The 20,559-nt window shown below is 41.1% G+C and overlaps 1 protein-coding gene across 2 annotated transcripts; it reads left to right on the top strand.

The window, feature by feature from the left end:
* The first annotated feature begins 3,136 nt into the window (after positions 1-3,136).
* Positions 3,137-19,517, top strand: LOC132845010 (sphingosine kinase 2-like). 2 transcript variants are annotated; one of them, XM_060868978.1, is made up of 5 exons: positions 3,137-3,614; positions 8,991-9,140; positions 13,495-13,589; positions 14,224-14,339; positions 15,141-19,517. In XM_060868978.1, the coding sequence occupies exons 1-5, from the start codon at positions 3,206-3,208 to the stop codon at positions 15,991-15,993; spliced, it is 1,623 nt and encodes a 540-aa protein (XP_060724961.1). In that variant the 5' UTR covers positions 3,137-3,205; the 3' UTR covers positions 15,994-19,517. The 2 variants fall into 2 exon arrangements, with proteins under 2 accessions (XP_060724961.1, XP_060724962.1); XM_060868979.1 differs by lacking the exon at positions 3,137-3,614 and adding an exon at positions 7,377-7,681.
* The last annotated feature ends 1,042 nt before the right edge of the window (positions 19,518-20,559 follow it).

Here is a 20,559-nt window from a genome sequence, read left to right as displayed (position 1 = left end):
AGAAAGTTCTCATTGAAAATGTGATTCAATCCGGTTTATATACGAAGACGCTTTATCGTTTCCATAGTAACAGCTTACAATGGACCAGTGTTACCAAGTTTCAACATAAAGGGGATTTAAATTCACTCATTCATTTTCTACCGCCTGTGCCTATCTCAGGCGTCATCGGGCATCAAGGCAGGATACACCCTGGACGGAGTGCCAACCCATCGCAGGGCACACACTCACACACTCTCATTCACTCACACAATCACACACTACAGACAATTTTCCAGAGATGCCAATCAACCTACCATGCATGTCTTATGGACCGGGGGACGAAACCGGAGTACCCGGAGGAAACCCCCGAGGCACGGGGGTAACATGCAAACTCCACACACACAAGGTGGAGGCGGGATTCGAACCCCAACCCTGGAGGTATGAGGCGAAAGTGCTAACCACTAAGCCACCGTGCCCTCCAGGGATTTAAATTAAAACAAAAAAAAACGTGTAAGGAGATGTTTATGTAACAGATACGGAAGGAGTCTCCAGTGTAACAGACAGAATTTGTAAAATTTTCCTTCACGAGAAAGATGAGTGATTTTTTTTTCCTGCATTTGTAAAACTCTAGCCTTCTTCTACTTGCTATTATTATTATTATTATTATTATTATTATTATTATTATTATTATTATTATAGGAACACATCACAGTGCTCTCTATCCTACCCTATTCTCAGTATTTCATACTGTCCTCATCTCTCGTTCTTTCTCGTTCATCCTACACCGTGTGATTAGCTTGTGAATAATTCAGCTTTGGCTTTTCATCTGTGAAGACGTGAGCAGGTAATTAAGTGTCCGCTTATGTGCTGAAACCTGAAGTCTGATCTCAGAACCTGACAGTAACCATCCCAAACTAATTAGATATTCAAGGAGAGGACGAGAGGAAACGAGAGGAGAGACAGTGAGAAAAGAGGAGACAAGAAGAGAGACGGGGAAAGGAGTGGAGATGAGAGAGAGGAACAAAAAACAATAGGAGAGAAAACACACGATGAAGACATGATAAGACAAGGAGACGAGAGATGTGGAAGAGAAGAGGAACCTGAGAACCCATTTAGAGAGCATGAAGATGGAGGCTAAGTAACTTTGTAAAATCTTTCTTTCTCTCTCTCTCTCTCTCTCTCTCTCTCTCTAATTAAAACGCCTTTCTTTATCAGATAAACCACACGAGGGTCGTGTTCAGACCCAGACGCTGCTGTAGATTTGTTTCAAGTCAGAAGCTGCCATCTAGTGGATGAGTCATGCTACTACAAGCGGAGGTTTGTAGCGTGAATAAAGCAGCACATCTGATCTATCTAATAAATCTGTAAATATTCCCTTTAACCATAAATCCTGATCTTTAAAGAGATTAAACTTCCTGTTGTCTATAAACATGAACTAAACTTCACCATGCACCTGAATGACTTAAAGTGCAGGAGGAATTAAGCTCATTTTTATTTCAAAATACTTACATTGGCTGTTAGATAAATTAACCTCATAGCTCGCGTTCTGTAGATAATATTTAAATGTAAAGAATCAAACTTTAGTCTAGAAACAGCTTCACCTTCGGTACAGGAGAATGAACAGTGATGAGTCGTTCATGAACGAATCGGTTCTTTGAATCAGTTCTCTTTTTTTTTGTTTTTTTTTAACCCATTTTTCTTTTTTTCTTTTTTCTTTGGTCTATTTCTTGTTCATCTTTCTTTCTTTCTTTCTTTTTTTTCTGAAGGAACAGCATGCAGTCAGCACAGGAAGTGCATGTGGATATTTCAGACATGATGAGAGGAGCACTGTGGAATCTCAGCCACAGGAAATCACCAAAAAACTGGAAACATCTCCATCACCACCCTCACTAACATCATAGGCGTTCCTGATGTACGAGCATGGGAGCGGCTGGAAAGAGCTAAAAGAGAAGATTATAATTATGGTATGTTTTTTAAAAAAAAAAAAACAGCTTATATATAGATAAAGACAGAAACAAAAAAAACTCAATTATTCAGTGAATCAGTTCTTCAGTAGACTGTAAAATCAAACAGAAAAAAGTTGTCCTTTGAAGGATCTCTGTAGAACCCTTTAACGTGTGTTTGTAGTGAATTGATAAACTTATAAACATATAAACTTTCTTAGAAACCCCTTTATCCTGCTTATCATGGGATCAGCCAGTCATGTAGCAGCATTTTCTAGAGAGTTGTGCTTGAGGCAGATGAGCTACAACATCAGGTTCCTCTTCACAACATCAGGTCAGATGAAAACAGGAAAACAAAACTTAAATTAAACTGGGCTTAAATGATGATGTGGTGGTAAGACGAGTGTTTAAAAATTCCACGATGGGCTTCAGATTTCCACCTAAACGTTACACAAATTTCAGGCAAAATGCAAATTGTTAGGTCCTGTATAAGGAAAGCATGTCAGTGAGGAAGTGTTCTGAAACACCTTCCTTATTTATTCCTAACAATCTTCTCAACGCGTCACACGACTGTTGTGTGTGCAGGTAAATTGTGTCTCTGATGGAGGCCGATGATCATCTTTCATAACCACTTCCTCCTAAAAATGGATGATTTTCATGTCTTTAAATACATCACTTAAACCTGCTGGCTGAACACGTGTTAGAAGTCTTGTCCCTGTCGAAGAAGAAGAAGAAGAAGAAGAAGAAGAAGAAGAAGAAGAAGAAGAAGATGCTGTGAGTTTCCCTGAGAAGAAAACTTCTACTGCTGCTGGGCTGTCATGATGTTTGCATCTGTGGCTATGAGCTGAATTCTGACATTAAAAAGGAGAAATGCAAAGAAAGAAAGAAAGAAAGAAAGAAAGAAAGAAAGAAAGAAAGAAAGAAAGAAAGACAAATAATGACAAAAACAAAATAAACAAAGTGAAGTATAAGAATGAAGAATAAAAGGATGAAATGTAAGAAACATCAGAATAGAATAATAGAGTAGAGGGAATGTTGATTGTAGAATAGTTTGCTGTGTGTGTGTGTGTGTGTGTGTGTGTGTGTGTGCCTGTGCCACACTCAGCCACTAGGTGGCGCGGTTGTTCTCGATGCATTTTAAAGAGTAGTGTAGGTTAAACTCCGAGGTAAACTCTTCTCACACACGTGTGCGCGCGCGCGCACACACACACACACACACACACACACACACACACACAAAGCCTGAGCGCGAAGCAGTGTGCAGGACGGTCGCGTCCTCCAGCATGGACAGCGTGACCCCGCAGCCGGACCACGCGGTAGCTGCGCTCCCGATGCGCGGTGAGTTCACGGGATTCTCCCGGTTCCGCTGCACGCTGGTTCTGACGGAGTGTGAGCTCACGGTACAGAAGCTCGGCACGTGGGGTCGGAAATCAGGAACGGTCACCGTGCTGGACCTACAGGACTGTATAGGCTGCCGCGCGTACGGAGCCGAGGACGGACAGGACACGAGCGCGGGCTTGGCGGTGTATTTCTACCCGGAGAGGAGACACTGTGCTCGGCTGAGTTGTTCTGCAGCCCGCCGCAGAGAGGAGCTGCGCTTCCGGGTGGCAGTGAGTCCGGAGCCGCGTGTAAACCTGGAGGAGGCGCAGAGATGGAGCAGAGCGATCCGGCACAGCTCCTACCTCCGGACAGGTGAGAACCACATCACACACCGCGTAGGTTGGGATCCGTTTATGAAGTTATCTGGGTTATTTAACATGGACAAAGATATAAATAATTAATATACAGTAAGATTAAAAAAAAAAACAATAAGAAAGTAAAAGAGAGGTCGAGAGGACCAAAATAAAGTGAAACAGAAAGTAAAAAGTGTAGAAAGAATGAACGAATAAGAGAAAAAAGAAGAGAATGTTTTACAGAAGAAAAGACAGAAAGAGAACTTTAGCTATTTTTTCAGTTCACAAGAAAGAAAGAAAAGGAATAAAGACAGAAAAACGACAGATCAAGAGAAACGAATTAAGCAATAAAGAGAAAAAAGACATAAAGATGAATGAATGAATGAATGAATGAATAAAAAAAGCACTCGGAAGAAAGAAGACAGAAAGAAAAATGAAAGAAAACTTCAATTATTATTTATATACTTCAAAAGAAAAAGTAAGAAAGAAACGAAAAAGAATGAAAAAGAAAGACAGAACAATCTCGGAAAGAAAGAATGAATTAATGAATGAAAAAAAATAAACCTTGTCAGAGAATGTTTGATGAAACAAAGAAAATCTCAGTCTTACACACACACACACACACACACACACACACACACACACAGTGTTATTTATATGTCAGGCTTCACAGATGCTCGTTGTTCCAGTAACTCTACACTCTAAGAGCAGGTTCATCACTGCAGGGTTTAAACTCAACACCGCTGATGTTTTTGTTGTCGATGTTTAAGGAACTTTGTTGGAATCAGGTGGAGCTGCATAACTTCATGCAGGTGCATTAAAAAACCATGAATCCTGTAAGTCAATCTGTGTCACACACTGTAATCTAATCTCACCTCACAATCCAACCTGTTCAATTAGTCACCATGGACTCCATCGCCATGGCACCTGAATTGGAATAAAAAACCTCACACTGGGAAACAAAACGTGCTAATGGACAGTAAGGACGCGCGGCGTTTTTCTCTCATAGGTCTCTACAGTAAGTGGCTCTTCTTTGTATCTTCCGTCACGTATCTTCTCGTGTCAAACATGGAGAAAGTACCTAGTTGTAAATGTTAGTGAGTTTAAATCCTGATGTTCATTTCCTACTAAATTGTTAACATTTTAAATCTGATGCGTTTTGTTAAGAATCCCGTGCGCGGTGATGCATAGCATATCGCGTATCGTATATCGTACCGTCAGCGTTCCTGGGACACGCACCAAAGTGACAAGAGAGTCTGACTACAGAGACTGAGTGTTTAATACTCGACACGTGATCAGACGAGCTCGGCTTTTCGTACCGTATCGAAAAAGACGATCGTCGAGTCGTTTGTCTGCTACATGATTCCTTATTAACACTTTATTAACACAGAATTCTTTCTTACACACAACGACGCGTCACGAGTGACGTGACGCTGCAGGGTTTCATCGCCGAGATCGTCAGCGACACGTCGACGTGTACTGTAGCTTGTGACCTCGCACTTCGTCTGTGAGTTTTGAGCGTGCAAACCTAAAGCTGGATTCTGATTGGTCGGAATCATTCTTTTTAGAATTAGTCAGATTGGTCAGAATTATATGAGTTAACGTTGCCGTAGTATCGGCTACCAGATTCTGTAAGGATCTTATTTATTGATTGATTGATTGATTGATTGATTGATTGATTGATTGATTGATTGATTGAAGGAGTCTCCAGATTCAGGGATTTGTAACGTTTGCTCTAACGTTAAGGTTGTTTTTTTGTCGTATTTTTAATCTTCACATCCGAACCCCTTAACACTAGAGTTCCCGAGTTTATTCGTGTTTCTCTCCACACTGACTCACGACATGTAATTTATTCCGGGCTTGTAACTGAAGTGCAGCAGAAAAACAAGCAGCTTTGGTCTTATCTTTTGGGTTTTGAGTTTCCTGAATGAAATGTGACGCATAGAGTAAAAGGAGCAGGCTTTTTTCAATGGGAAAATATTCTACGTCGTGGATCAGTCACGTTATAAAATTACAGCATCATTTCTATATAATTTCATAAAACCCATCTGTCACGAAGATGTCATACAAAGCAAAGTTACAGATGTACCTCTGATACTGGAGACTCCTTTACATTAATGTCCTGTTTCAACTGTTTGCGCTTTTACGCACTAACCTGAGGCTCGTCCTGATCTCTCTTTATAGACGTTCCTGCTGTTTTTTAAAGCTCTGTGTTGAATTATTGTGTAACTTCTCTCATGATTCTCAGCTTCAGTCTGATCGACTGACTGCAGCTGAGCGGTTCACGCGTCATAGTTATTTTCCTTGTAACTCGGATCGCATTGTTGCTTTATCTCAACAGATATGAAATGCAAGAGGTATGTGTTAAGTATCGTTCCTACTAAATCAGTCGGTAATGTATTTGTATGTGTTTATCGCGGTATGACGTCACACCGATCATCATCGTGACCTGAAGAAATTAAAGGGAAAAATATTTCCACGTGGTGCAGAGCTGAGGAACTCCCTGAATAAGATGTGGACTCTTTTATCGATAGCAGACGATAGAGAGAGAGAGAGAGAGAGAGAGAGAGAGAGAGAGAGAGAGAGAGAGAGAGTGTGACTCAGTCACACTAACTAAAGAACAAGATATACTGCATATTTAGTGAATTGTGGAGCTTGGCATTCTGTGTGTGTGTGTGTGTGTGTGTGTGTGTGTGTGTGTGTGTGTGTTAGTTCACCTGGAATGAATCTGTGATCTCAGTAGATCATTTGATACCCTGTGTGGTGTCTTTGTTTAAGCACAGAAGGTCTCACTGGGATGTGAGTGTATTATGGGTTATGGAGTGTGTGTGTGTGTGTGTGTGTGTGTGTGTGTGTGTGTGTGGTTGTGTAGACCACATGCACATGTGGCTAAAACTCTCAATTTAACAGCAGAGCAATCTTCCAAAATACGTCCTGTGTTTTGGCCGGGTTGCCATGGGAACACGAATCCCCTATTAGGTTTCTGATTGGCCGACTGCTTACAACTAACTACTGTAGTTGTGGTGGTGGATTTTTTTTGTTGTTTGCAGGTGTACTAGTGCTAGCTTGCAGATGCATTACTGTACACACACACACACACACACCCACACACACCCACACAGGGTATAAACATCTGCTTTGTTAAAGGAAGTTCTTCTACACAATTAGACTTGATGACATTCCTCTAAAGATGTTATCATAATTGAGTGTGTGTGTGTGTGTGTGTTTTATGTCCTTAATCTGTTATGATCATCTTTCTGATGTATAATTATTTATTTCTGAGTTTCTAGAGATTCTAGTTCTGAGTTCTGTTTTAGAGCTAAAGCTGAGCACTGTATAGCAAGAGGAACTGGTTTAGCAGGTCACACACACACACACACACACACACACGCACACACACACACACACACACAGTTTCAGTATACATCGGCCGTTAACCCTATAAACATAAAAAAGGTTTCCTTTTAAAGTTAAGTTAATTATTTAACAAGGAGTAATGAGGTAAAGATGAGAGAAAATCGCTGTTAGAGATGATCTCATGACAATGTCGTTGATGACGATAAAGTTAGACGTTGTGTAGACAATCTTCATGCTTTTGTTGTACGATAACACACAGATTATTAATGAGAAATGAATTTGCTGGGTGATTTGCTGCATTAAGTTTACACCCATGTACATGCTTCAATGCCACATCCTGTTTGAGTAATCAGTGTATACGAGCAAAGTCGAGGAAGTGAGTGAAAGAGTGTGAGCTGTCGCTGGTCTGTGTGTACGGTGCTTTCATTCAGTGCTGTGTGTGTGTGGGTGTGTGTGTGTCAGGCAGGAGAACAGATACATACCCCGCAGCGTCTGGTTTCATCTGTAGTGGCGGTTTTCCAGAACAGAGTGAAAACAATGACAGACGTGAAGTGAATGAGGTTCCAGAGAATCTCACCGGGTTTAGTTTTATTTCTATAGATCTGAGACCATGAAAGACTTTTTGTTGACGGGAAAAGACAATAAAAGTGATTACAGACTCACAATGCAGGTGTGTTAAAGCAGAAGCGAGCAACAGGAGCAAAACATCACCTCACTGTAGGTGAAGAGGTTTGTGATGCACTTTTAATAGTTATGAAACTTTTAAAAGCTGGCTTTTATTTGACGTCTAAAAAATTAACAGCTTCTAGAATTAGTTTTTTTCTTTTTTTACATCTGTGAAATCTCAGAAAAGTGATTTATTGCATAATTTATTATAATATTAATATAAAATATTTATTATTACTCACTTTTAAAGATCGGTTTTCATATTTAAAAAAAATTAATAAAATATTATATTTCTTATACGATTTTGCATCATGGAAATCAAAATAATGCTAAAAAATATGTAATATTGCGAGCAGGATAAATTATAAACTTTTTATTAAATAAAAGAAAAGACCGACTGGAAGCAGCTGTTTTTATATTTTTTTTTAAATGTTTTTATTTATTTTGTGAACCAACTGTTACCATGGAAACATTAACATATTTCTAACGGTTCAGCTGCGGATGTGTCACTGTTACGGCCTCGTTATTGTTTTGTTTTTAGAACAATTTCAAAAGTAAGAATTGCTTTTTTCTGATTCTGTTTCTGATATAAAACACAGGTTTCCTTAAACAGGTCATAGCGTAGAGCCTGACGTCTGGAGTCCCCGGTGACAGAAGCTTCTCGCACCATCTCTTATTCCTTACAAATCTTTTGTTTATCGACTTCCACAAACTTCGTTACCGAGCCTGAATTTTCCCTGATTCTGTTAAAATCACACTCCAGGAGGTCGAGTTTTAACGAGGAGGCGTTCGACGTCCCGTAAAGACCCCGTTCATGTCCTCACAGGCTTCTCTGTCACTCCAGGCAACCGGACCTTGAGATTAGCGCTTACTTAACGAGAGCAGACGAGTCTGAGGAGCAGGACGTGATCCGGTTTCTCCCAGTTCTGTGTGTGTGGAACGTCAGGGTTCTGTCGTGAGAAATTCGAACGTAGAGAACGTGAGAAATTCGAATGTAAATGTGTGACTATTTTATGTCTATAAGGGTATCTACGGGTGCCAATATTTCTGAGCGTGTGAAATGGAGACTGAGTTTGTTGATGTTGTACCATTAAACACAACCCGTGTTGGTTTGTTTACTTTATAGCTGCATAGCGAAGAAGGATGGAATTATAGCATGTGTCACACACACACACACACACACACACACCTCTTTTTATTCAAAGCAAAGATGACGATATCGAGAAGATATTCCAAACATTCCTTCGTGCGTTTTTCAGTGAGCATTTGCGGTATCGGTTTGTGTGTTTCAGCATGTCTGTGGCACTCCAGGAATGACACTGTACCTGTGTCTCTCTCTCTCTCTCTCTCTCTCTCTCTCTCTGTCTACCAGGTGGTGTGTGTGCAGACATGACGAGTCCTCGCAGGTTCCTGGTCCTGATAAATCCTCAGAGCGGTAAAGGTCAGGCCCTGGATCTCTTCAACAACCATGTGAAGCACATGCTACAGGAAGCCAACATCACATACACACTTCAGGTCACAGGTGAGAAATGTTTTGTTGTGTAAAAATCTTAGTCATTCAAAAAGAGCAAAAGTAATGGCACCCTATAAAGGGGGGGGGAAGTAAGTGTGTGTCCGTGGTAGCCGGGCTGCATGTTCTCTTTAGTCAGATTTTAGTCACGTTTTGTGTTCGTTCAGGTTTGTGGGTGTGGCTAAATATAAATGAGTCTTGAACTAAGGACACTTGCTAATTTACAGGTGATTGACAAATGAGTGCAAAGGAAGCTGCTGTTAGAAGCTACTTTCAAGCTACTGTATTTGCTAATTAGTTGTTTTACCTCGCAAACATTTCTACAAGCAGCAGATTTGTTTACATTCCTGGCTGTTCTGTGATTGGTCAGGAATTTGTTTTTCCTGAGGGGAGTTTTACCTTTGGCAGGACTTTTAAGCGCTTTTTTTTTACAAAAGAACAAAAAAAGACAAACCCTGAGCAGGTCACAGAGACATTAAATTAGTTATTTTACACTGGAATATTCCATGAAGTGAACTGGGGCTGTTTGTGTCTCAGAGCTGATATGAACACAGAGAAATGATCATGATTTTACTCATCTGTTCTTCGGTCCTGTTTGTGTTTTTGAGGCAGAGCCACACTGACAGTTCGAGACTGTCCTCGAGACTCGCCTCAGCCTCTTACATAACACCGAACAGTGACACACTCACACTGACCTGAGCACCGCTGTAGGGAAGCAGAGTAGTAGAGTGTGTCTTTGTTTAACCCAGGCTCTGCTATGTTTGTGTGTGTGTGTGTGTGTGGGTGGTGTCATGAGAGGTTAATTCTAAATCATTCTGCAGGGTAACTGAGTCCAAACAAGAATAGCAAAATTAGCCCTTTTATTTCTGCTACTTCAGAGAGGGGGAGAGAGAGAGAGAGAGAGAGAGAGAGAGAGAGAGAGAGAGAGATTCGTTGCTAATATGAAATGCTGTGATGTCAGCCAATGATCATGATGTTCCTGACCCCAAGTAGTTTTATAATGATTTACTAACTCCTTTAATAACAACACCAGTATTAGCATTCTGATATCTTTGGGCCTATTCATCCAAATCTGAAAGCCTTAGCACACTTGCTGCTGATTCAGAGCTCGCTAGCAAACACAAACTCTGAAGTAAAACTGTGACATTTTCTGGTGGTCTGTAAGGAAGTTATTTTTTCATCTAGCTCCAATTTCACAGCACTTTCCATTCCTTTTGAAAACCGCAGGCTGCGCTGAGCGACATAGGAGGTAACAGTAAGGAAAATGATCGTTCTTTAGTCACGTTACTAGGATACAACTAGCTAGATAGCTAAAACGATAGCTCATCAATAATTCACGGCAATATTTTATAGCTAATCTGTCAGCTCAAACTGTTTATTACCAAACAAATCTAGCACATAACTAGCATATAGCTAGCTAGCTAGCCTGGTGTTCATGCGAATCAGCTAAGAGAAGAGAAAATCATCATTCACATAACTAGCATATATGTAGCTAGTAATAGCCATTATATAGCTAATCAGCTAGTCATAAATGTTTATCACTAAAACAAAGTTTCTGATAGCTAAAATTAATTACTAGCTATATGCTAGTTGATGGGCGAAAACTAAGCCGTGGAAATTAAAAGTAAAACGAGTTCGTTTCAGATGGAGTTCATCATGCTAGCGTAAATAAGCAGAAGATAATAGCTATACAAAAGCAGTATTAGCTATCTAGCCTGGTGTTTATTAGCAGTATTAGCTATCTAGCCTGGTGTTTATTAGCAGTATTAGCTATCTAGCCTGGTGTTTATTAGCAGTATTAGCTATCTAGCCTGGTGTTTATTAGGAGCACAGCTGTTACTCTTCACAGTAATGAGCCTTTTAATGTGTGTTCAGTGTTGAAATATTCATTATTAGCAAATTTGCAGGCAGCAAATTAGACAGTTGGAGATATTGATTATTTCTGGCCAGACAGTACATTCAGTGTCTATAAACCATTTCTGCTGACTGACCTTGTGCACATTAGCACTGGTAATTATCCCAAAAGCATGCTAGCACAAACATCTCTATAAAAGAACAAACTGTTTGGAATCCTCCTTTCCTAAACACATAGCAGGTAGCATAGCTTAGCATAGACATGTTACCAGACTTCTGAGATGATTTCTGGATCTGCCCCTTATTAGTTCTTATTTGTTCCAGCACCAGTCAGCTTTTATCTGTAAAGCCTGGTTTGCTTGTCCCAGGTTGTGGCAGAATCACAAAAAAAAAAAAAAAAGGAGAAATTAGGCCTGTAGCCAGTGAGTCAGAGTCGGGAGTTGTTTTTTTTTTAAGCAAAAGTCTGAACCTCTGTTCCCTGCATGCTTATTCGATTAGAGTTTCTTATATATTTTCACCCCTTCTTCTTAATTTTTTTAATGGATGTAGCTTATGAGCTAAAGGAGACAAAGAGTACTGCTTAGCGACGTCTTCCTCATCATGGTTTTATTTTTTTTTTTCAAAGAAAGGAATATTTTTTTTGACAAACTAGACCCTTTCTCTTTTTTTATGGTGCTTTTGGCTGACACATTTCAGATGGTTCTGAGGCTAACTTGATGTGTTTGCTCTATAAATTCTATAAAATATCATCTTTGACAAGGTCTCATCTATGGTTGGTTTTCTTGCCCTTTAGAAATAAAGAATGTCTCACAAAATTTGTTTCTTACTTTGCCCCATGGTCCATAAGAAGCTTCGGGTCAGTGCCCAGGGTCAGATTTATATGACATCCCTGTATGACATTCAGGGCCTTCCTTAAGGGCAGGTTGATAGTGCTGAGGCCTGTCCTCCAGACCTTCTGATTAGTGTCCCAGGGCCTTAATTACCGAGACAGAACTTTAGCTTTGCCTTGGATAAGACAAATAAGATGTCCCAAACAAATAAGCGTAGTAAGTGAAGTCATTTCAGAGACATTCGCATTCAGGACCTGAAAGCAGTTAGAGCTGAACAATCCCTCCACTATAAGATGTGCTAGAAGTAAATCCAGGTGATGGGATTACCTCGAAACTGATACTACACTGAGCACAATGGCTACAGACAAGGAGGAACTTTTTAATGAAACTTCTCCAGTCTCTGACCCACTTTCACTTAGCCTGCACTCATTTCCCTGTCACCCAGGCACTTTCTCAACTTCCTCCAGCTTAAGTTTCCTACTGCCTCATGTTCAGGCAGAGGCTCTGTATAAGGAAATGCGATGTGACTGGACTGATAACGGCCATATCGATTCCCCGCCTGCCTTCGCAGGGACATGTCGACGGAAAGGGAGGAGAATCTGATGCCTCCCTTAGGGGCCAAGCGTTATGTTGCAGCTAGTGGAAGAAACCGCAATCTCCCTCGTTGTTGAACCCCGCACTCTGAGACTTAACAAGCTGAAAAAGATCAAAGCTTAGCATGTGATGTTTTGGGACAAATGAGGGGCATTCATGAGATAAGAGGAAGTGCTACAGAAAGCTCTGAACCTCACAGATCTGTGAGATAATAGCTGATATGCAAACACCGCTAACAAATGATGTCATGCATTGTAGGAAGGCATGTTTGCAAAATGAGGTTAAATTCTATTTCTATCATCTGGAGATGTTTAGCCATTTTATATAATATTTTTTTTAAATCTCACGAGGATAAAATACTTCTGAAAAAAAACTAACATTCGCTACATCCTTCCATACTCCAACATTTAATGCTAGCATTTAACATTGTTTAATAAGTTTGTTGGAGTTCAAGGTGGCTTAGTGGTTAGCACGTTCGCCTCACACCTCCAGGGTTGGGGGTTCGATTCCCACCTCCGCCTTGTGTGTGTGGAGTTTACATGTTCTCCCCGTGCCTCGGGGGTTTCCTCCGGGTACTCCGGTTTCCTCCCCCGGTCCAAAGACATGCATGGTAGGTTGATTGGCATCTCTGGAAAATTGTCCGTAGTGTGTGATTGCGTGAGTGAATGAGTGTGTGTGTGTGTGCCCTGCGATGGGTTGGCGTCCAGGGTGTATCCTGGACGCCAACCAGGATAAACCCACTCCGTCCAGGGTGTATCCTGTCTTGATGCCCAATGACTCCTGAGGTAGGCACAGGCTCCCCGTGACCCGAGGTAGTTCGGATAAGCGGTAGAAAATGAATGAATGAATAATAAGTTTGTACAAAATGGATATTGGCTCTTTAGCATAAATAGACACAAGATTCGCCCCTTGCTGCTGGCTTTGCTGTTGAGACTCATTTTTCTAACAAATTCGACTTTCCACATTACTCTTTTTACAACAGAGACATTTCTGTAAATTATGTCTTCACGTGTGTTTTTTTTTTTTTTTAACCCAAAACACCTGACAGCTATAACAGCCTTAACCCCACCTTTCTCATCTGTGTTCAGAGCGTCAGAACCACGCCCGCGAGCTAGTACGAGAAGCAGACCTGTCTCAGTGGGACGCTGTGGTCATCATGTCCGGAGATGGGCTACTGTTTGAGGTTAGATCATTGCCAGCACATTCCTCAGTCCATAGCTACTCCAAACACTCGCCAAGTAAACCTCAGAAAACAGACGCATCCCTATGCTCCGAGCCTGGTTTAGGAATGTGCACTAACTGGCAGGTTTAAATGGATGTAATGTTAGGAAAAACTTTCAGGACTACTTTAAGACCTCACTACCGGATTAACTTGCAGTGTGCTTACATATAATCTAGTTTCCAAAAAAAAAACATGTAACATATTACATCTTTATTTAATCACAGTTTGGGTTTTTTGTAGTTTTAGTTGTATCAAATTGTATAAAAAGTGAATAAATCAATATTTAAAAAAGAAAAGAAAAAATAAATCTTGGTATTTGTTGTACAATTAGCTTCCAGCGAATAGGCAAAGATACCGTACGCTGTCCTCAGGGTGTGTGTTCGTACTCTGCTGGTTTAAAAGATGATTGTTTTGTTAATTTGTAAATCGTTGAGTAATATGTAAATTATTAGAACAAACTGAGTAGTACGTAAGAACTTTCTTGTAGTAGACAACGCTTTCAAAGCTCCACACTAAACCCACTTCCTCTGAGGTCATCAAAGTGGGCATCAAAGTGGGCATCAACACCTACAGCATGTCTTTTGTATACCTGCAGGTCGTGAACGGGCTCATGGAAAGGGAGGACTGGGAGAAAGCCATTCAGACTCCTCTCGGCGTGCTGCCCGGAGGTTCAGGGAACGCGCTCGCTGCGTCGATACACTACTACTCCGGGTAAGACTTGCACTCGATTAAAGAGCTATCGGAGGATGTGCTGGCTCAGTGGTGGAAAATATTACGTACTTGGGGTTGTCTGATCAATAAGATCTACAAATTGTGATTGATTTATGTCGTATCAGATCTTTATGTCCCACACCGAGATGGCAGCACGATAATTACTACATTGGAAACATCTGCAGCTTTGCTTTGCTTCACTCCATCAAACCGAACAACGGAATAAAACATTGCAAAGTTCATCATTTCAGCTCTCAGCTCTTTTACATTGTCTTTACTCGGAAACTGCGAATAAATATGTGAACTTATGTGAATATACTAAGTGGACAGATCCATAGTTTATTAGCAATACAAGGTACGGAACAATAAATAATAAAGCTGGCATGTCGTGGAGGCTTAAATAAATCAGCTGACGACATTGTGAAGGAAGTCTGTGTGGAACCCCATAGAGATTGATCTAATTACCCCTAAGGCAGTCTGCTTTGGCTTGATGGACAAATAAGGGGGTTGTTCCTCCACATGGATGGGAGTCTCTTTGTTCTCAGGCTGTTGATATAATCTGATTTGGCCTTGGTTGTGTTTTTAGCAGATTCTGAATGATAAAGAATGAGATCTTGAACAGGAAAGTTCAAGATGTACACCAGAGATATAACAAGACTTGTCGGATAAGGTTCTGATACTCATAAAAACAGCCAATCTCTGTTATCTCTCTAGAGGGCATAATAAAGCAATTAAATTCCCTCAGGTCTGCAAACTTTCATTACTTTTATTCAAACACGCATTCATTTATTTCTGTCGCAGGTCAAAGCCGGTGTCTGGTAAGGAGCTGCTAGTGAGCTGTGGCTTCATGTTGTGTAAAGGCCTGGTGTCACATCTGGACCTCACCTCAGTCTGCCTGGCATCCAACCAGCGTCTGTTCTCCTTCCTGTCCCTCGCCTGGGGCTTTGTGGCTGATGTGGACATCGAGAGCGAAAAGTACCGGCACATGGGAGCTGCTCGCTTTACCATGGGGACTCTAGTGCGCCTCGCCTCGCTGAGAGTGTATAAAGGGAAGCTGGCATACCTTCCTGCCGAGGAATCTCAAGCCCCTTCAAGCTCAGCTTCATCAGAAGTGTCCTTTACTGACGGTTCCAAATCGTGCTTGGTTCATTCAAGCAACTCAAATTGTCAGGATCACTGCTTGCACAATTCTTGCAACTCCAACAACGCCCACAATCCCAACTGGGCCGACGAGTCACCAGCGACCTCGAAAGGTCCCGCTGATACCCTCCTTGTACCCTTGGACCAGCCTGTGCCAACACACTGGTCTGTAGTCAAGGAGGAGGATTTTGTTCTGGTGATGGCAGTGTACCAATCCCACCTCGCTGAAGACTTAATAGCTGCTCCTGCATCCAGACTGGAGGATGGAACTATACACCTGATGTATGTTAAAGCAGGAATCTCACGTCAAGCCCTCTTGCGCCTTTTCCTGGCCATGGAGAAAGGTACCCATTTGAGTAAAAACTGCCCCTTTGTGGTGTACGTTAAGGTGCGGGCACTTCGACTGGAACCTTATGCACCCAAAGGGATCATCACTGTCGATGGTGAAGTAGTAGAATATGGGCCAGTGCAAGCGCAGGTCCACGGCAGACTTGCCAGGATAATAACCGGATAGATTTGTACAGAAAAGGCTAGAAATGGTCGACGCATAGAGCGAATCGAAGACTGCAGGGTTAATTAGCAATAAAAACAAACGACGATTGCTAGTCCTTTATTTATTGTTAGAACCGAAGGAACGGACGCGTTATTGCGCCAGACAGATCGTCCTTTTTCTTTAAAGGAACGCTTCTCTTAAAAAAATGCTAACTTTGCTGATAACGAGTGGGCTTTAAAAGATCTCACGCACTAACATAGCACTCAGTCTACACAAGGTTCGACTCGTTACTCAGTCAGAGCATCTCAGCATGTGAAGGATTGTCTTTAGGTACTAGAGATTCTGAGAGCGATGACTTCTAGTGTGCGAGCGACATCTGCTGCTGTTTTCAAGGTGCTACTGATTGTAGTGACAAATCCTGGAAAAGATTGAAGAGAAAATTATTTATTTTTATACCGCTGTTTTGTACACGTCGTGCTGTAAACATCTATCCGAGGAAGCAGCGTATAATAAGCTGGAGATTGTGAATCGGCTGCAGAGGGATTCGTGTACGGTGCTTTCATTTTTTCAGATTTTTTTTGGTACCTAATGCCATCAAATTCATTTTCTAATAAAATATGAAAGAAATTACAGATAGGGGGCACGGTGGCTTAGTGGTTAGCACGTTCGCCTCACACCTCCAGGGTTGGGGGTTCGATTCCCGTCTCCACCTTGTGTGTGTGGAGTTTGCATGTTCTCCCCGTGCCTCGGGGGTTTCCTCCGGGTACTCCGGTTTCCTCCCCCGGTCCAAAGACATGCATGGTAGGTTGATTGGCATCTCTGGAAAATTGTCCGTAGTGTGTGAGTGCATGAGAGAATGAGAGTGTGTGTGTGTGTGTGTGCCCTGTGATGGGTTGGCACTCCGTCCAGGGTGTATCCTGCCTTGATGCCCGATGACGCCTGAGATAGGCACAGGCTCCCCGTGACCCGAGGTAGTTCGGATAAGCGGTAGAAGATGAGTGAGAGAGAGAGAGATTCATAATGTTAGCTGATCTTATATTGTATTTCAATTCAAATGTGTTGATAATGTTAGCTAAGTAGCTAAATAGCTAATTGGCTCACTTTTATTCAACATTCAAAATTTGTCGATTTTTTTTTTCACAATTAAAGGGGATAAAATTGTTTGGATTCAAATTTAGATTAAGGAATGTTTGATGTATAAATTTGTCCAGGTGACGCTAGTACACGCCAAGAACGCAAATGAAAGCATCGTACCGGATTTAATGGCATTCCTGCAGTTTAATCATTGATAAACACACACATCTCTTTACATCCGTCATCACCGGGGCAGTTAATGTTGACCCATAATCACATAATCATCTCCTTTATAAAGTTAGTTTCGATTGGCCAGACAAGACCCCTAGCCACGTTCTGAAGTCACTGGAAATAAATGCGACCACACTCCTGACGGATCCCACGCATTCTTACAATTTTTATGGTGAGGTCACGTAGGGCAGGTCTGAGAGCGTGATTGGGGACACTAACATTGATTTGAAGGCTGCAGTGGTTCACTTACAACACCCCTTCCTCCATCTTCAAAACACACACACACACACACACACACACACACACACCCCACCCTGTCTGAAGGCCCAGCTGGTTTGCACTGATTACATCCCCCATCATCTAAACATCAATCCCAGCATGCACCTTCTGTTTATGACTGAACCATGAAGAGATCATTGTATTTATTCCTCTATAATGTATACATTCATATATTAAATATGATAAATAATAATATGTAATAATGTACTAAGCTATTTAAAGTTGTTGGAGTTGGAGTGATGCTTGAATCAGGGAAATAAAAATCGGAGATGCTGGTCTTCTGCCAGGAGTGTAGGGTGGGTTTGTGTGTGTGTGGATGTGTGTGTGTGTGTGTGTTTTAGGGCTGGGTTGTTTACTGACAATTAAAGCTATGTTAAATAACCAGCACATCCACATTTACATTAAACACTGGTGTAGAATGAACACTGTCTGTTGAAGAAGGTTGTTGGTACACATACACTGCCTGCTATATCAACATACACAGAGATATAAATAAGCAGGAGATATTGTTTCTTTCAGACTTGTTTGTTTTGAATTTATTACACTTTATTTATTTCACACAATAATTTTTTTAGTGTTAAAACCAGCATGTGCCCTCAGTGCATCATGGGTAATAACTCTGGTCACTTAATCACGAGGGATGTGTAGAATTTACGACCGAGCCCTGCTGTCTTTTTGTTGTTGTTTTTCTGCCGTGCACTTCACTATGGGATCGACCAAAGGTCGTGACCTCGCCCGTTTCCTCTGGGAACGAACCGATCCTTTCAAACGGGAGTGAACGAGGATTTCAGATGTAGATTTGATTCCGATCTGGATTTCTATTCTGTTCAGACGATTAAATGTGGTAACACGGTCTTAGCTCGGACCTTTTCCGAAAGCTTAGCCGGCGATTTATTTTGTCTAAACAAAATGAGTATTTGGAAAAAACACGGAATCGGACGCAATAAGCACATGAACGAAATTAGCCGTAATTCAGTGACTATAAACGTCAACCGTTATGACAAACGATTAGCTAACTGACTACATGCTGTCGGTGGGTTTTGAACGAATCACACGATCCACACGATCCACACTAGCCTTGAAAGATCTCATCACCTTAAGACTTACGAAGCCCAGAATTCAAACCAGGCTTGTTTTATTTCCTTCGTTGTTTCCTGTAAGTCGACCAGTAGTTTGTGTATCTGAACCATATGTGTGTATGTAAGTATAGTAGTAGACTCTCCTGCCTTAAAAAGAGCTCATCAGCCTTTATCTCTATTGAGTTACGACTAAATCGTATGAATCATGAACAAATATCCAAAAAACGAGCTCGTTTGCACCTTTTGCACTTTTGCACCTTTATGAGACGTACTGTACGTGCCGTGAGACGCACGGTTATTGTTCGATTTGTGATTTTAACACTAGCTCATCTGAATCCGATGTATTTTATTGTGATTTTTATGGTCAGTTTTCAGTTGTGGCATCATGCAGAACAGGATATTTTTGATACGGTTGCACGAGCGTGGAAACGACGCCAACGTTTCACATATGCAGTTGTGAAGATATGAAGATAAGTGCCAGGCTTGATCATCATCATCACTGTGATTGTACTACATATTTTAATAGAATCAATTACTTTTAGAAAATTGTACGCTTCAGAAAAAGACGCGTTTTGTTCGATCTTTGCTAACAGACTTCTGTCACATGTTAACGACAATCGACTCTTCAGCTTCAGTGTAAGATGGAAGCTGATTGACTCGTTGATCGACTGTTAATAAACCCAGACTCACGTGTTCATACACCAACATTACTTTGATTGTTAATTTACCCAGAATTCAGTGCTGTGATTGCTTTCTTTTTTTTGCTCTCTATTGATCCAAAAACTATGCAAATGTTTGTAAAATCGATGCTTATATTAAAATCAATGCTGTTACTGTGTGTGTTTTTGCAAACGTACATATTAAAGAAATCTATGAATCTAATCATTGTTTTTCTCTCCTTGTGGCTTGAAGTTATATTAGACTTTAAGCTCTGCTGCCATCAAGTGGTCAGAAAAAGAAAGTGCACCAAAAAAAGAATTCTTTAAAAAGAATCGTTTTGACCAAAGACTTTTCAGTTCAATATCACTCAGTTAAAAATATTACTGTTGTTCAGATTTTATTCATATATTTCAGATTTACTTCATATATTATTCATAAATTCATAAATTGTCATATCCAAGTTTTAGATTTCTTTGTTTAAATGAATAATAATAATAATAATAATAATAATAATAATAATAATAAGTGGGGCACGGTGGCTTAGTGGTTAGCACGTTCGCCTCACACCTCCAGGGTTGGGGGTTCGATTCCCACCTCCGCCTTGTGTGTGTGGAGTTTGCATGTTCTCCCCGTGCCTCGGGGGTTTCCTCCGGGTGCTCCGGTTTCCTCCCCCGGTCCAAAGACATGCATGGTAGGTTGATTGGCATCTCTGGAAAATTGTCCTTAGTGTGTGATTGCGTGAGTGAATGAGTGTGTGTGTGTGTGTGTGTGCCCTGCGATGGGTTGGCACTCCGTCCAGGGTGTATCCTGCCTTGATGCCCCATGACGCCTGAGATAGGCACAGGCTCCCCGTGACCCGAGGTAGTTCAGATAAGCGGTAGAAGATGAGTGAGTGAGTGATAATAATAATAAAACACTTAAAAAGTAACTAACAGGTAGAATGTAAACAATAAGATCAATACTGCTGAAATATATTTGGAATATAAAAAGGTAATTACAGGTTTAAATATTGCAGAATAATGTAAAACGATATAGCAGATATGACATCACACCCCTGATCATCAGCCTCATATGTTTTTTTTTCAGCAAAATGTTTTCACAAAGCCAAAAAAACCTAAATTGTATAAAATATCTTTGGATGCTGTAGATTTACAGTTTTCCTTCAGTGGAACTTTAAACCCTGGTCCAGCATGACAATGCACCAGTGCACAAAGCCCCAGAGCTCCAGGAAAACATGGAATGGAGGTGAAGGTGGAAGTGGAAG

Source organism: Tachysurus vachellii, chromosome 4 (genome assembly GCF_030014155.1).
Source record: "Tachysurus vachellii isolate PV-2020 chromosome 4, HZAU_Pvac_v1, whole genome shotgun sequence".
Classification (NCBI taxonomy): Eukaryota; Metazoa; Chordata; class Actinopteri; order Siluriformes; family Bagridae; genus Tachysurus; species Tachysurus vachellii.
The sequence above is the reverse complement of the archived record's forward strand: the minus strand, read 5'-3'. Positions and strand labels throughout refer to the sequence as shown.

What these genes read in the sequence shown, in the direction of transcription:
- LOC132845010 (XM_060868978.1), top strand. Translation starts at nt 3,206, where the DNA reads ATGGACAGCGTGACCCCGCAGCCGGACCACGCGGTAGCTGCGCTCCCG. An exon ending in ATACACACTTCAGGTCACAG is followed by an intron (nt 9,141 to 13,494) that starts GTGAGAAATGTT and finishes ATCTGTGTTCAG; the next exon opens with AGCGTCAGAACCACGCCCGC. An exon ending in TCGATACACTACTACTCCGG is followed by an intron (nt 14,340 to 15,140) that starts GTAAGACTTGCA and finishes TTTCTGTCGCAG; the next exon opens with GTCAAAGCCGGTGTCTGGTA.